This window comes from Odontesthes bonariensis, chromosome 16 (assembly GCF_027942865.1).
Source record: "Odontesthes bonariensis isolate fOdoBon6 chromosome 16, fOdoBon6.hap1, whole genome shotgun sequence".
Taxonomy (NCBI): domain Eukaryota; kingdom Metazoa; phylum Chordata; class Actinopteri; order Atheriniformes; family Atherinopsidae; genus Odontesthes; species Odontesthes bonariensis.
This window is the reverse complement of record NC_134521.1, coordinates 26,793,230-26,807,915: the sequence shown is the minus strand read 5'-3', so window position 1 is coordinate 26,807,915 and position 14,686 is coordinate 26,793,230. Positions and strand designations below refer to the sequence as shown.

Below are 14,686 nucleotides of genomic sequence, written 5' to 3'. Positions count from 1 at the left end.
ACCCACATCTGTGATTCTGCCTTTGGCTCTCATGTCCTACTTTTCTCACTTGCACTAGAGGTCATGGGTCTATTACTTTGCATTATCTGTATTATCTCTTATCTGTTCTCTTGCACATGCAGAGTGATTGATCTCCTCCTCTGCTTTCCGTCAAAAGAGAGACTACCTTTGTTCTTCCCAGGAGCCGAGTGCTTGTCCTCCATTAATAATCTCTCCTCTTTCTCTATTTTTTTTCACCAAACCATTATTAGACCTTGGTTTTCTCAAACTAGAACTCAGAACCCAATAGAGTCTCATATCAAAGCTCAAAGCCCACCTCTGCTCAAATGACCTGTTCGAACCATTTCAATCCGGTTTCCGTTCCCAAAACAGCACTGAAACAGCCGTCCTTAAAGTCACCAACGACATCCTCCTCTCTGCAGACTCCGGCCATCTTCATCCTCCTGGACCTCACTGCAGCTTTCGACACTATCAACCACACCATTCTTCTCTCCCGCCTTGAGTCCTTCCTCATTATCACTGGCACTGCACTCTCCCAGCTCAAATCATACCTCACAGACCGACTACCATTCATCCACATCAACAACTGCACCTCCTCCACCATTCCTCTGTCCCAAGGCGTCCCCCAGGGTTCGTTACTTGGTCCTCTCCTCTTCATACTTTATCTGCTTCCCCTTCATAACATCATTCGCCACCATGGCCTCCATTTACACTGTTATGCCGATGACGTCCAGCTTTACATCTCCACCAACTCCATCACCCCCGCCACTCACTCCTCTCTCTCCAACTGCCTCACCGACATCAAATCCTGGATGCAGAGCAACTTCCTCAAACTCAACTGTGACAAATCCGACCTGATCATTATCGAGCCCAAATACCTCACCAAAAACACAGACAGTTTCCACCTCACCTTTAGCCACCTCAAAAAACCGTGCTAACCGTGACGATTCTTTCGCCTCTCTGCCAGCTCCAGTAGTAGCAATATTTTTTCTATTTCTAGATCGATCAGCTGCATCTCAATCAAAGTACGCATTCGTCCAGTCGCCATTGTTGTTGAATGACCTCTGTAACCGGAAAAGAAACACGCCACCCACCACACCCACAATCCTAGCTTGTTCGTGATTGTCCCTCTTGCGTTGTGGCGTGGAATTAACATAGCGCAGACCGCGCTTCAAAATTGGGCATAAATCAAAAATAACTGCTTCATGTCTGCGACAAGCTCACTGCGACACACTGCTGCGAGAGTATACACGGCCCTTTAAGCCTGATTTAAGCCTGATTTATGCTTCAGACGCAAAGCCTCTGCCGCTCGGACGCATAGCTTCTGTGAGCGTCAAAATCTTGACCACTCCCCCACGCAGAGGCTCTGCGCGTGTTCTCGTGCACCTCAGAAAAATCCTGACTACGCGACAGACGCACGCAGAACACCAACGGAAGTGCGCACACAAAAGCGGCTGTGATTGGTCCTCGGTGTGCTTTTCCGGGTTTAACAAGTGTAGCAAACTCCCCAGTCTCTTCCCTGGTCTGGTTCAACGGGCGTACAGACCACCTACGCTTCCTCCTTCGTCTTTTCGCCAACTCCAACGGCAGAATCCTTTCTTCTTCAAGGTCGAGCAACTCCATATCCATCTCCATAGTATCTTGCAGACGCGCCATTGTTGTTTTGACCAGGATCAGCGTGTCACCGGAATATATACACTCCCCCCACCGAAGTTCTCGCGACTCGCGAGAGTCATGTTAAGGTTGCAGAACCATAACATGAAAAGTGGTTCGCGACCAGAGCAAAGCAACAAGTCAAGACGATAGACGCAGAACTATAATCTGCGTGCGTCTGTCGCGTAGTCAGGATTTTTCTGAGGTGCACGACAACGCGTGCAGAGCCTCTGCGTGGGGCAGTGGTCAAGATTTTGACGCTCGCAGAGGCTCTGCGTCCGAGCGTCAGAGGCTTTGCGTCTGAAGCATAAATCAGCCTTTACTCCACCATTCAGAACCAAGCACCCAACCTGGGGCAACATAACTTTCTCTGCAGCTGTCCCCTCCCTCTGGAACTCTCTCCCCAAACACATCCGTGACTGTACTGACTTGTCCACCTTCAAATCTCTGACAAAAACACACCTTTTTTAAATTTTTTTTTAATATTTAACCTTAGTCTGTGTTTTTAGTGTACCATTTTATATTAATTGCGGATTTTATGTTGTTTATGTGTAAAGCGTCTTTGAGTATTTAGAAAAGCGCTTTTTAAATCAAATGTATTATCAATATTATTGTTATTATTATATCATAGTGTGAGCAAAACAGGCTGAAGTCTGTTGAGTTCATGATGTAACAGATATTTTCTTTGTAAATTGAATGAGGGTTTTGTTTGTTGCTTTTTGTTTATTTATCATAGTTGAAAAATTTATAAAACATGCTCTTTTGGTGCTTTATCTGAGTTTGAATTCCAAATTGTATGCATAACTATCAAAAACCATTCAGTGATCTGTTGTGTGTGAATTGAAAATATAATCTTTTGTTAGGTGAATATGAATGTAATTTTTACATTAAGGTTGTCTGATGGGGTCTCGGGACATTATTTATACCTTTATAATGACTGCTTCTTCAAAAAAAATCTAAAAAGAAATAACGTTTCAAAATGAAGCAACAGGACTGCACAGAAGAAAGCAGGCAATGCAATACCATAATTTGTCTGCAGATGGCGCCATAATTTCTGCAACGCCTAAAGTGTTATGGCCCTAACGAACTTCCGTCAGCTACGTATCATCCCGGAAGATTTACCCCTCTCCTGACACGTAGCAACCGCAATCAAGTTGGCAGGGTTCTGTGTGGACTTGTCCAGCGTCACAGGTAAGACTGTGGGTATGATATTGTCATAGTATTTGAATAGCGGTTATGTATTAACATTTAGATAGATTAATGAAGCCACATTTGACACTTTGTACAACATTTATGATTTTAGGTCTCTGCAGCTGTTGGCTGGTTAGCATTAGCTAACAAACAAGATGCAGAGTGAACGCTACGTATCATCTTAAAGATTAGTATATTTGTTGCTGCTTTTTGACAATTAAGTTGTCCTTCTCGGTTGTGTTCGTTGTCTAAACATATCATAATAGGTCAAATTGATAGTGATAATTAATAATAAAGTTAACAGAATACAATTTTCGTCTTGGTTTTGTCTGTGAAGCTGGTAGCTCTGTTTGAGGTAGCTAACAGTATCCTAACATAAGCTAATTAGCGCAGTAAACATGGATATTCATAATATCTTATACGAGGGAATGAGGTACTGATTATAACCATTTGGCTAATCCGCATAGACACACAAGGTGTATTTTGGTTTTCTTTTTTATTAACGATTCGTAGTGTACAACGCAGTAAACATTACTTCAACGATGGAAAGATCCATCAGTATTTGTGCTTGAAGTGCGGACTGATGGATCTAATTTGAAGATTCACTTCCAAACTGGATTTGAATGATTTAGAAACTCTTTAGTGTGTTGAAACCACTTTCGCAAGGGCAAGAATGTTATCAAATTAGTTAATTTTGCCATATAGATAATGGTCCATTTAAATAGATTCTGAAAATCGGTTGAAGACATTGAAGTGTGGAACCTAAGGAAATCATCGAAGAAAGTGTTTTCTAATTAATGATGCTTTGTCCGCTCCTCTTTGTTGCTCTTTTTTTTTTTTTTTTATACCATTAATTGTCTGTGAATCTTTCAGCCTTTAAGCTTTGTCGTCTGCAATTGAAATTACGTTCAGTTGGGTTTAGCTTGCATGTTTAATTTGGCTGTTGCAGATTATGGATCATCGTTTATTTGTATTGTGAAGCTTCGTCTAACTTTGAAATAAAATTATATCGGTATCTCTTCAATACTCCAAACAATTTTTGTGGCTGCTCCTGTTTTCTTCTACATCATCAGTAAATACCAGTGACCCAAGGCATGTGTGCCCACGCCATCCCACTGCTTCCACATGTTTTACACAGGATCCTGGTGGCTGTACTGTATGACGAACGGAGGGTTCGTCAAACAGTACATTTGCCTTCATATAGTGTCCTCTTTACATATGTGCTCTTTGAGTTCTCAAATATGACACTGGAAATCGCCCCCAGGTACACCTCCCTGTCTAAGGGGATAGATCTCACCTGACAATGAAACACTTTTTGATGCAATCGTCCAAGAAGAGGGTTCTAGATATCGAAAGCTCTTATTCATAAACCCGTCCCTCAGTTTTGAGCTGAAAATAATACAAAAATAATTCAATCGTTCTATAAAGTTAAGGGATTGCACTTTAAAGCTGCCGTCGGCAACTTTTTTTTAGTCATGTTAGCTTGAACTGTCATGGGATTCTGGAAGTAGAATATTAAATAGGCTGTTTAGGAAAAATCCCGAATTCTGTAGCTCCCTCTAAAGCCTGTAATCGTGCCTGCAAAAATCGAGCGCTCCCGGCTGTTTTTAACCAATCACGTTAGGTTTATTATTTATCTATTATCTGAGCAGAACAGTCACCAACCATGTCTTCTATGCTGAGCGTGAGTCTGCCCCAGCTTGTGTGCGCGCACACTGGTGTGAACTCACGTGCACAACCTCGTCCAGGTTGGGGGAGGGACCTGAAAGTTGTATCAGTTCGAATTTTCCGACTTTAGACTCGGAATTTTGAAAACATGCCGACGGCAGCTTTAAGCCCATCCTCATATATGACTGTAAATTGAACATGTTGTTTTTTTTTTTTTTTTTTTTTTTTTTTTTTTTTTTAAATGATTGAATTGTGACTGTCCAAATATCCTCAAGCCTAACAGTAGTTGTGAAGCTCCTTGTTGCTTCATCATCTGTGACAACCCGCACAGAAATATTTGTATATGTACTGATATGCTAATTGTTGTTTCTGCATCTGACATTAACGTCGAACAGTTATCTCTGTGGTAATGTTAGCATGACAAAGTCACTGTTTTGATGGTAAGTGGGTCATATTTCACACCTCTGGTCCTCTTTTTCATCACCTTTTCTGAATTGCATATGTTGGGTTTTTAGTTGGACTACCACATAGCATAATGGTACTTTTTGTTATACATTGTATGTATGTACATTGAAATTTAGGGTACTTAATGCGTCTTTTTTGTTTCTTTTATTTATTTATTTTTTTAAAGTGGTGATGTTTGTGTTCCTTTTCTGCCAACAGGGTGAGACAATGTCAGGGTTTGACAACTTGAACACGGACTTTTACCAGTCCAGCTACAGTGTAGATGACCAAAGCCAGGGTGGCTATGGCTACACCAACAGTGAAAACCCATACAAGTAAGAGAGTGGTTCTTTTCTCCCTCGGTTGTTGACCCATTAACGATTCTTTGTGCCATTTCAAGGAACAGCAAGTTTATTTGTACAGCACAATTCAACAACAAAGTGATTCAAAGTGCTTTACAGAGACATTAAAACAGTAGAAATAAAAAGCATGATTTAAAATTTAAACAAAAAAGAAAGGCATAAGAACAATAGATACAATCAGAAAAAATCAATCTTTAAAATATGATTAAGTTTTGAAACTCAAGCTTCAGATTTGGAGCTTTATTCAAACGCAGCTGAAAATAGGTGTGTCTTCCACCTGGACTTAAATCCACTGAGTGTTCCAGCTTATCTGAGGCTTTCTGGGAGTTTGTTCCAGACATGTGGAGCATAGAAGCTGAATGCAGCTTCTCCATGTCTGGTTCTGACTCTGGGAACTGATAGAAGACCGGATCCAGATGACCTGAGGGGTCTGGAAGGTTCATACTGGGTCAGGAGGTCACTGATGCATTCTGGTCCTGGACCATTCAGAGCTTTATAGACCAGCATCAGAACTTTAAAGTCTATCCTCTGATGGACAGGCAGCCGCTGTAAAGACCTCAGAGCTGGACTGATGTGCTCCACTTCTTTGGTCTCAGTGAGAACTCGAGCAGCAGAGTTCTGAATGAGCTGCAGTTGTCTAACTGACATTTTAGGTAGACCTGTAAAGATGCTGTTACAGTAATCAAGCTGACTGAAGATGAATGCATGGACTAGTTTTTCCAGGTCCTGCTGACACATCAGATCCTTTAACCTTGATATATTCTTAAGGCGATAGTAGGCTGACTTTGTTACTGCTTTAATGTGTTTTTCCAAATTTCAAAGCTAAAAACTTGCCTATCCATTTATTTTTCCTACCTGTGTCTGCACCATATTTGACCTCTTGAGTATATTCATGTAGAAGGACAAAGTTATGATTGGGGATTGAAAATTACCTCTTGGCATGGCTTATGTTCATGTAAATTAGTTTTAATTAATTTTTTTAAGCACAATTATATGTTGAAAGTAATTGAATATGAATTTAATGCACCATCTTGGCCTTTTTTCCAGGCCATACGGTCAGTATGATTACTCTCAGCCAATGGACTACTCTTCACCAGGAATGATGCAGCCCCAGCAGCCTTACACAGGACAAATCTTTCAGCCCACGCAGACCTACACTCCATCTGCATCACAGTCCATGTACAGTAACAGCTTTGATGATGAGCCGCCACTGCTTGAGGGTAAGTGAACCACAACCTGAAGGTTACAGCCTCTATGTTTTGGAAAGCTTTTTTTCTGTGTTTTTCAGAAAAATTGCAATCAAGCTGACAATTGTTAATATTGTTAGTTGGACTGTAAAAGTCCCATGATACTGATATCTATTTGAATGCATTGCACCACAGTGGCAGCAAGTTGGAGTAGCTCTTATCATGTTGTGTGTATTTTGTATTTTTTTCCTCCTGGAAAACACACATTTTTGAGTTATTTTGTTGTGCTGGGTTATTAGATTTTCCTTGTTCTTCTGACACATTTCAACATCTGATATAACGAGTAACGGTGTCAATGGAAAAGCGTGAGCAGCTGATTGAGCTTTCCAAATGCCAACTAAAGCCTGAAAAAAGACCCCGGATGAGTAGAAGAGGTAATGCCACGGCTGTTGTACAGGAGCAAGACCAAGAAACAGGTGGAGTAAGTTTAAACCAAGGCTTGATCTTCGTGGGAATGTGAGATCACGAGCAGATATGAGCTTGGGCCCCTGAGGACACGTTTCCCCTCTCTGCTACACTTCCAGCCTTTAAACAGTTTGTGAAGTGCTCCATAGAGAAAATAAAATGTTTGTGTTGCTCTGTACAGTAATGGGATGCTTTTAGGCCACAGATTGGTATGGGCTGAGACTGCAGGTTCAGATGGTGTCAGCTGCAGGGTCCTGAAGACCTGTGAGGAACAGTTATTTGGGTTTCTACGGCACCTCTTCAACCAAAGAATCAGGACAAAGTTCCAGTGCCATGGAAGACTTTCTGTCTTGTTCCAGTACCCAGAAAATGTCATCCATCTGCCCTCAGTGACTACAGACCAGTTGCCCTAACATCCCACTCACCTCTGTAGGCATGTGAACACCTTTCAGGACCCATTACGCTTTGCTTGTAGTCCTTGGGTAGGTGTGGAAGGTGCCATCATCCCCCTGCTTCAGTGAGCCCTTTATCATCTGGACAAAGCAGAAAAGATGCTGCAATATTTTACATTTATTTTGGGCATGATAAAGAATTTTTTTTTATTAATTCGATTTGATATTTTATCATTTGCAGATTTGTTTTATTTGCTGATTTAACGAACTCTTTGTTAGACTCGATCAAAGTATTTAAATATTATACTATTCACATGCCTCTGTAGTACTTACTTAAAGGGGAACTCCGGGACATTTGAAGCGCATTCCCATTGCTAGAGGTTGTCAAATACTGACAGTAGGACACAGACTGGTGCAAATCGGCGCTCCCTGTGCGGCGATTGCGCTGTTTGCGCAGCCTGTCATGCGAGGCTAATACGTGGTGGCTAAAGGGCAAGTGCTAACCCTTCCACATAAAACAACAACTTGCACACTGCAGAAACGTCACACCACTTTATAAACCATCCGACAATAAAGTCACAAGCCTTACCATCAAAACCATATGCATGGTTCTCACATTACTGGCATGGGGACGTTACAAAACAACTTTATAAACAGCATGTCACTTACCGGTTGTCGGTATGCTTGCGCATGTGAAAGCCCAAAAGAGTCAATGGACGATACTCCCAAATACAAAACAATTATCTTCTCTAGAAAAACTGCGTTCAAGTATTTAAAACATTACAACAATACATGCCCAGTAATATTGCCCCAGAGTTCACCTTTAAAGGTGGGGTATGAGATCTTGGACAAACGGTTCCTGCAAGCTATATTTTTGAAAATACACAACCTTGCCTCTCCCTTCAGCCCACCCCTCGAAACCACGCCTTCAAAACACATGAACGACTCACGAGTCTGTGAACGCGCAGGGGGGAGGGGGGCTGACGGTTGATTGGTATGTCAGAATCTAATGGAAGTAACTCTCATCACTTCTATTGGTCAGATATTTCCTCTTGCTACACCCTCTACAATGGACTAAAATATAATTCTTTTTTCCAAACATTCTATTTTAGTGGGTGCAATGGGGTCGTGAGGAGGTTTTCAGACAATATGATAAAACATGCTCCAGAAAACATCTCATACCCCACCTTTAAGGAGAGGCACCAATGGGATTCCTCAAAGAAAAAAAAGGATTAGTTTTGTTCTTGAAATCGGTTTCACTTTGGGGACTTCAACCCAGGAGTTGCTCATGCATGAAATGAAACTTTGAAGAGTTGAAGAATGCCTAAGCTCCAAGAACAGATGAACAAAAAAAAGAAGCTGATTAACTGCCAATGTTTGCATAATCAGCAGATGTGACTTTAGTTTTCCCTCCTGAAGGGAATCACCATAAATATTACCACAGGACTCTGAAAGTGTAAATATCAAGGTAGTTTAAGGAAGGAAAAATAAACAAATCTAAATAAGTTTTACAGTTGTGTCATAATTGTCACCAAGAAAAGCTCTGCGGTGTCGCTGTCACATGAAGTCATTTTCCCACTTCTGTTACGATTTGTCACCTCAGCGTTTAAGTTCGGTTCCACTTGTTTTTATTTTGTGTTGAAATGGTCTTGTTATCATCGAGACCCCCAGCAGCCATGTTCTTTACCCTTAGTCACATTCTTAAGCTGATATGCCCTAAACTGAAAATAAGCTGCAGGTTTTGTTCTAAAGCATCCAGAATGTAGCGGATGAGGCTGTGCTGATCAGCATGTCATAATGCTCTGATCATGTCCTTTTTTTTTTTTTTTTTTTTTTTTTTTTTTTTTTTTTTTTTTTAAACCTGTGACCACATCTGTAGGACCACACAACTACAAAAAGATATGCATATATTATTATCACTGTCTTACCTTGTCTGATATCTTTTTCTGCAGCACTTGTATAGTTCTAGATTTGTTTGCAAGCAAAAGATCTCCCACTCTTAATGTATGATTTTATTTTTCTGTGTGTGTCTTTGGCTCTTTGTTTGCATGCAATCTCTTAGAGTTGGGAATCAACTTTGACCACATCTGGCAGAAGACTCTGACAGTGCTCCATCCAATGAAAGCAGCAGATGGCAGCATCATGAATGAGACGGACCTGGCTGGACCTATGGTCTTTTGTTTGGCCTTTGGGGCGACACTTCTTCTGGTAAGAAGAATTAAGAGGTGGACAGCCGCACATGGAAAAGAAATGGTGTTTGAGTTTTTTTGTGCAAATAGTTTATTCTTAATGATTGAACATCACTTGACAGGTTGTATGTTTGGTGTGACCCTTGACGCCGAACCAACATGGTTGCCATGGAAGCTTTTAGCCGCTTTGACTTTATGTGCTACAATTGAAAATGTGACCTGTCGAACAAGTTTTGATGGATTTGGCTGATTGTAAGCACTGATAGACAAGTCTGTTCTGTAAATAGCAGTTAAGTGACTCATAAGTCACACATAACGAATACTGATGAAGTACAGAACAACTCAAGTGTCCGATGACTTTTAAACCACTGCACTCAGCACTTTGATTCATTCATTTATTTCAAATTGAATGTGTAGAACTAAGGAACCTGTTACTGACCAAACCCCTGTGGCTCCATCTTCTTTTTCATTTACAGTCGGGTAAGATCCAGTTTGGTTACGTGTACGGCATCAGTGCGATTGGCTGCCTCGGCGTGTACTGCCTACTCAACCTCATGAGTATGACGGGTGTGTCTTTCGGCTGTGTGGCCAGCGTGTTGGGATACTGCCTCCTCCCCATGATCCTTCTCTCCAGTTTTGGAGTCCTCTTCTCATTACAGTGAGTATACATCACAATGGTTACAGTAATGCTTTAAAATGTAGACCTTAAGTCTAGCTGTAACAGTTCTTCATAGGTCACACATTGGGCTCTGCGGTGTTGAAACAAAACCCTGTTTCACAGCCATTTATGGCGCTGACTTAGTCTTCCAAAATATCTAACAGTAACTACAACTGAAAATGGTGAAGCTGAATTTTCCATGTGACATAACGGGTCAATTTGTTACTTAAAGCGGAACTAATGAGACGATGGAGAAGTTTAACGGTTAACTCAAATATCCCTGTGCAACAAAATGTAATGACAAGCATTTAGAAAGAACTACGGGTGTCACGGTTGCTTCCTCTTTGATGCTGTTGGTATATTTAGCAACCTTTGCAGTGGAAATAACCATTAGCGTTATGACCTGCTTTTACCTTTCAAGCCTGGACTGGGGCACTGCTCACGACACCAGTTTCAAGACGTGTAAATCATCATGTTTTAAAAATATACATGAACATGAAGGCAAAGTCGGTACACCCTCTCAAATGTTTTTTATTTCAGGGGCTGATAAATGAAATGCTTTTGCTGGATATTCGCATGCTAATCTTGTGCTAATTAGCCAGACTAATCTGGTGAAAGAGATCATTCAGGTCCATTATGAACTGGATTTCTGAGTCATGTCATTTATTTTTTCGTGCATGATCCAGTCACCCTTGATTGTTGTGCTTGTTAGAATAATTTTTTCAAACAAATAAATACACTACATTATAAAAAATGTGTGTCAATAACTGTTAAATAGTCACGGCTAACCTGCTGATTCCTTCTTCTTCTCTGTAGGGGTATGATGGGAATTATACTAACGGCTGCGATCATTGGCTGGTGCAGTTTGTCTGCCTCAAAGATCTTCATCTCAGCTCTGGCCATGGATGGGCAGCAGTTGCTGGTTGCTTACCCGTGTGCTCTGCTCTATGGGGTCTTTGCACTCATCTCTGTCTTCTGAAAAATGATCACTGAGCAACAGTTAAAAGTAACTGCTCCCCCAGTTTCTGTCATTTCAGTCTAATTAGCGTCAGTGTAATTAGGGTAATTATTGGCTAATTACACAGTTGCTACAGAAAACAGGAGCTCTCTTCTGAAGCGACACCTCAGATTTTTCTTTTTTTTTCTCTTTCCTTTTAAAAGCCCCCACCTCTCACCACATTCCAACTTGACATCGTGTCACTCGCAGCTGCTCTGCACCTGGTGAAAACTAACCCCTGTGGACCACGTCTAGCTTTATACGGCATGGTACAGTACCGTGATTTTGAGGAGATGGAGGGGAAAGGTGCAAGCAACAACAAAAGTTCACTTAACGGAGAACATTTAGATTGGACACAGCTGGGAAAGACACTGCAGTTTCTGTGAGAAATGCCACAAATCATGATTTTTGCAAAAGCTGTTGCCTTTTCTGGCAAGCGCCCACAGATTCTACGACGACAAGGCAAACGGAAACATCGGCTTTGATTCTGCACAGGACGACAGCAGCTCATGCTACTTTTTCTCCCAGAGGGTATCTCCTCCCCAATATCCCGTTTTATGTAGGACTGAGGAGCTACGAACCCCATCATCTGCATCAGGAGAGCTGCTCTGCTACATATTCTCACGTATTTTATTTGATCCTCCGTCATTCGTTTTGATGCCTTTTCAGGAAGACAACTACAGTTTGCACAGAAGCGTTTTCCTAATTGTCAAAAAAAAAAAAAACAACAAAACACGATTAGGTTTTTGTTATTGTAAAAAATTCATTCCATTTCTTTAACCTTAATTTTAAAGACTCGCTTTGTATGCTTTGATGTGTGATATGTTGTTTATGTCCTCTCATGCACATTAAAGTTGTTTTTGAAGGTTTCCTGCCTTGTGATTAAACGGTACATTACGTGATCAGGGTAAAATAAAACCCCAGAGGATACTGAGAGGAGTCAGTATTTTAAACTTAATGACAGATCTCAGCTACTTTTATCACAGCTGCTCGGCAGATCAAAGGAAGTGCTCTCCATGACCCTTTTTTTTGTTTGTTTTTAGGCCTTTTAAACATTTTAGAATCATGACGGAAGCCAGTGGAGGTTTTTCTGTGGACATTCGACCATGCCCATACGATCAGTTTAGTTCGACAGCACGACTCCCAGCTTTTCACTGCCGTGTAAAGTAAATGGGATGATCCGCGATGCTTCGTGTAAACTTTAAACGTGCATAAAGTGCTTCTTGAAATCTACAGTTTTATGTTTTTATAGATCCCTCTAGGCTGCTTTGCTCTGACGTTAGACACATCTTAAAATGGTTGATGGCTCATTTAAAATGAAAAATGAAAATGGAGTTTATTTTTTAAACCAACTAAACATCAAGGAGACACACAAGCCTAACGGGAAGCAGGCTGCTCACTCGCATGGCCAAATACATGATCTATTTTGTACATCAGTCTAAAAATCATCAATCTAAAAATTAAGTGTTATTTCAATTCTATTGATGGGAAAAGTGTCCCGTCACGTTTCCATCCGACTGTATCCAGTGTGTCTGATCATGGAAGGAGTCGCTTTTTCAACTGATTTCACATGTGCTCACTGGTGAGAATCTTAATTGCTCCAAAATATCCTGAAGTTGTGCATCTGTGGATCCAGATGTATTCAGAGTATATTTCACACACCCCTGTGTGTGCACTGTTTGACGTCAACGAGTTTGTTGTGTTGGTTGGATTTCAGTCTTGCATCTGGATTCACTCTGAGGTATGTTGTTCTCTCATTTTTTTCCACTGTGGGCCCAGAGTTTTGTTTTTCTTAATTCCATGCACTACCTTTTTGATAGTAATGAGTCCTCACTACTTCCTGATTGTCCTTAGACTGAGGTTTCAGTATGTCAGGGTCCAACATGGGTTATTTTACAAGTCCTTTCCTTCCTCTTTGTACAAATAAATAGCTTCTCACTTCCATTTTAACCATTGAAATAGTTTTATGGTTAACTTTAATCAGCCGTTTCTTTTTGGTAGAAACATCAAGTTTAAATCGGGGGAAAAGGCCCCATTTGTTTAGAATTTGAGTTGAATTGTTCTGAAAAACAGGACAGCTGGATATGTTTTAGTGCAACTTTAAAGATCAAAAAATCTTTGTGACTGCAAAGGAGGACAAAGAACAAAACATTTAGACTCCTCAAAACATTTAGTGTGAGAAATGGGCAGGTAGGAAATACATTTTTTTTTAAAAAGTAGAGCCCAGGAGGGAAAAAAATGGTGATAGATTGTGCTTTAAGAGGACAAGAAATCCAGATTGATGAGTACACCTCTTTTACGACAGGTTTGAGATTACTGAGATATGGTTCTAAAGTGTTACATGCAATAAAGTTTTTTTTAATCCAATTTCAGATAGTACAGGCAGTTCATTGAGTACAGTGTACAAAAGTCCCTCCTTGCAAAAATGAATATAATACCGCAGACTTGGAAAACACAGCATGTGCAGAAAATTTGATAACACTAAACAATCATTTATTGTGTATAAACTTATTTTCGGGAGATGCCAAATTTATCACTTACTAAGTAATTTACACTTGAGCGCCACTGGGTGGCAGTGTTGAGTTGACCGTGTTTTTGATGGTTTTTTTGGCTGCAGCCTGATTATTTCCCCTGGAGCAATGACTGCATCCCCACTTCTTTTCACATTTAGCCATTATCAGGAAATTTACAGCTCACCAAGGACCAGATGAGCATGTATGAGGAAGTTTAGCCAAACCCACCCACCTTGGTAATCACACAGTTTAAGCAGTTGATTGTTTTATTCTCTCCTTTTTTTTTTTTTTTTTTTTTTTTTGGTTGCTTAGTTTGTCTTCGAACGCACAAATTATAACAAAGTTTTTTTTTATATTTTTTGTTGCACAGTTAGAACAAGTAATTTTGTCATAACATTCAAGTACATGATGAGTGTGTATACTTTATCATGGGTGGGTCCTAACAGATTTGAAACCTGTTTTGTCCCTGTACAATTCTGTTGCACAAAACAACAACATTATTATTACTCTATTTAAACAATTTGGAGTTGAGGGATTTAGTGAGATGATGTCGCAAACTGCATTTTGCTGAATGGAAACGTGGATATTGAGACATGGAAAGAACCCGGTTTCAGTATCAGTGCTCATTGGAATGCACATCTGATGATTATAGCCATGCTACTACTGTTCCCCTGTCACTACTCCTGATCCAGCAGGTCATAAAAATCATCATCTCCTTCACACTGTTTTTAGGACCAGCTGGTTGTTCTGTTTGTGTTGCCACCATGCCATTATGTCATCCGATGTAGCATAATCTCACATCCATCTGGCTGGGCTGGCCCACAGTCTGTCCTGCCCAGCAAGCCATCCTGGCAGATCATTAAGTATCAGCTAACGTTGGAGGAATGAGAAGGAAACAGAGGGGTAAATTCTAAAAACAGGGAATAGCCTTAACTTCACTTATTAGTTATGAATAGCATACAAAGTG

General features: G+C 40.6%; 1 protein-coding gene across 1 annotated transcript; it reads left to right on the top strand.

Annotated features, from left to right (window-relative positions):
- The first annotated feature begins 2,762 nt into the window (after positions 1-2,762).
- yipf5 (Yip1 domain family, member 5) lies at positions 2,763-12,075 on the top strand. The gene is made up of 6 exons (XM_075486729.1): positions 2,763-2,844; positions 5,176-5,291; positions 6,366-6,538; positions 9,425-9,570; positions 10,028-10,209; positions 11,026-12,075. The coding sequence occupies exons 2-6, from the start codon at positions 5,185-5,187 to the stop codon at positions 11,186-11,188; spliced, it is 771 nt and encodes a 256-aa protein (XP_075342844.1). The 5' UTR covers positions 2,763-2,844; positions 5,176-5,184; the 3' UTR covers positions 11,189-12,075.
- The last annotated feature ends 2,611 nt before the right edge of the window (positions 12,076-14,686 follow it).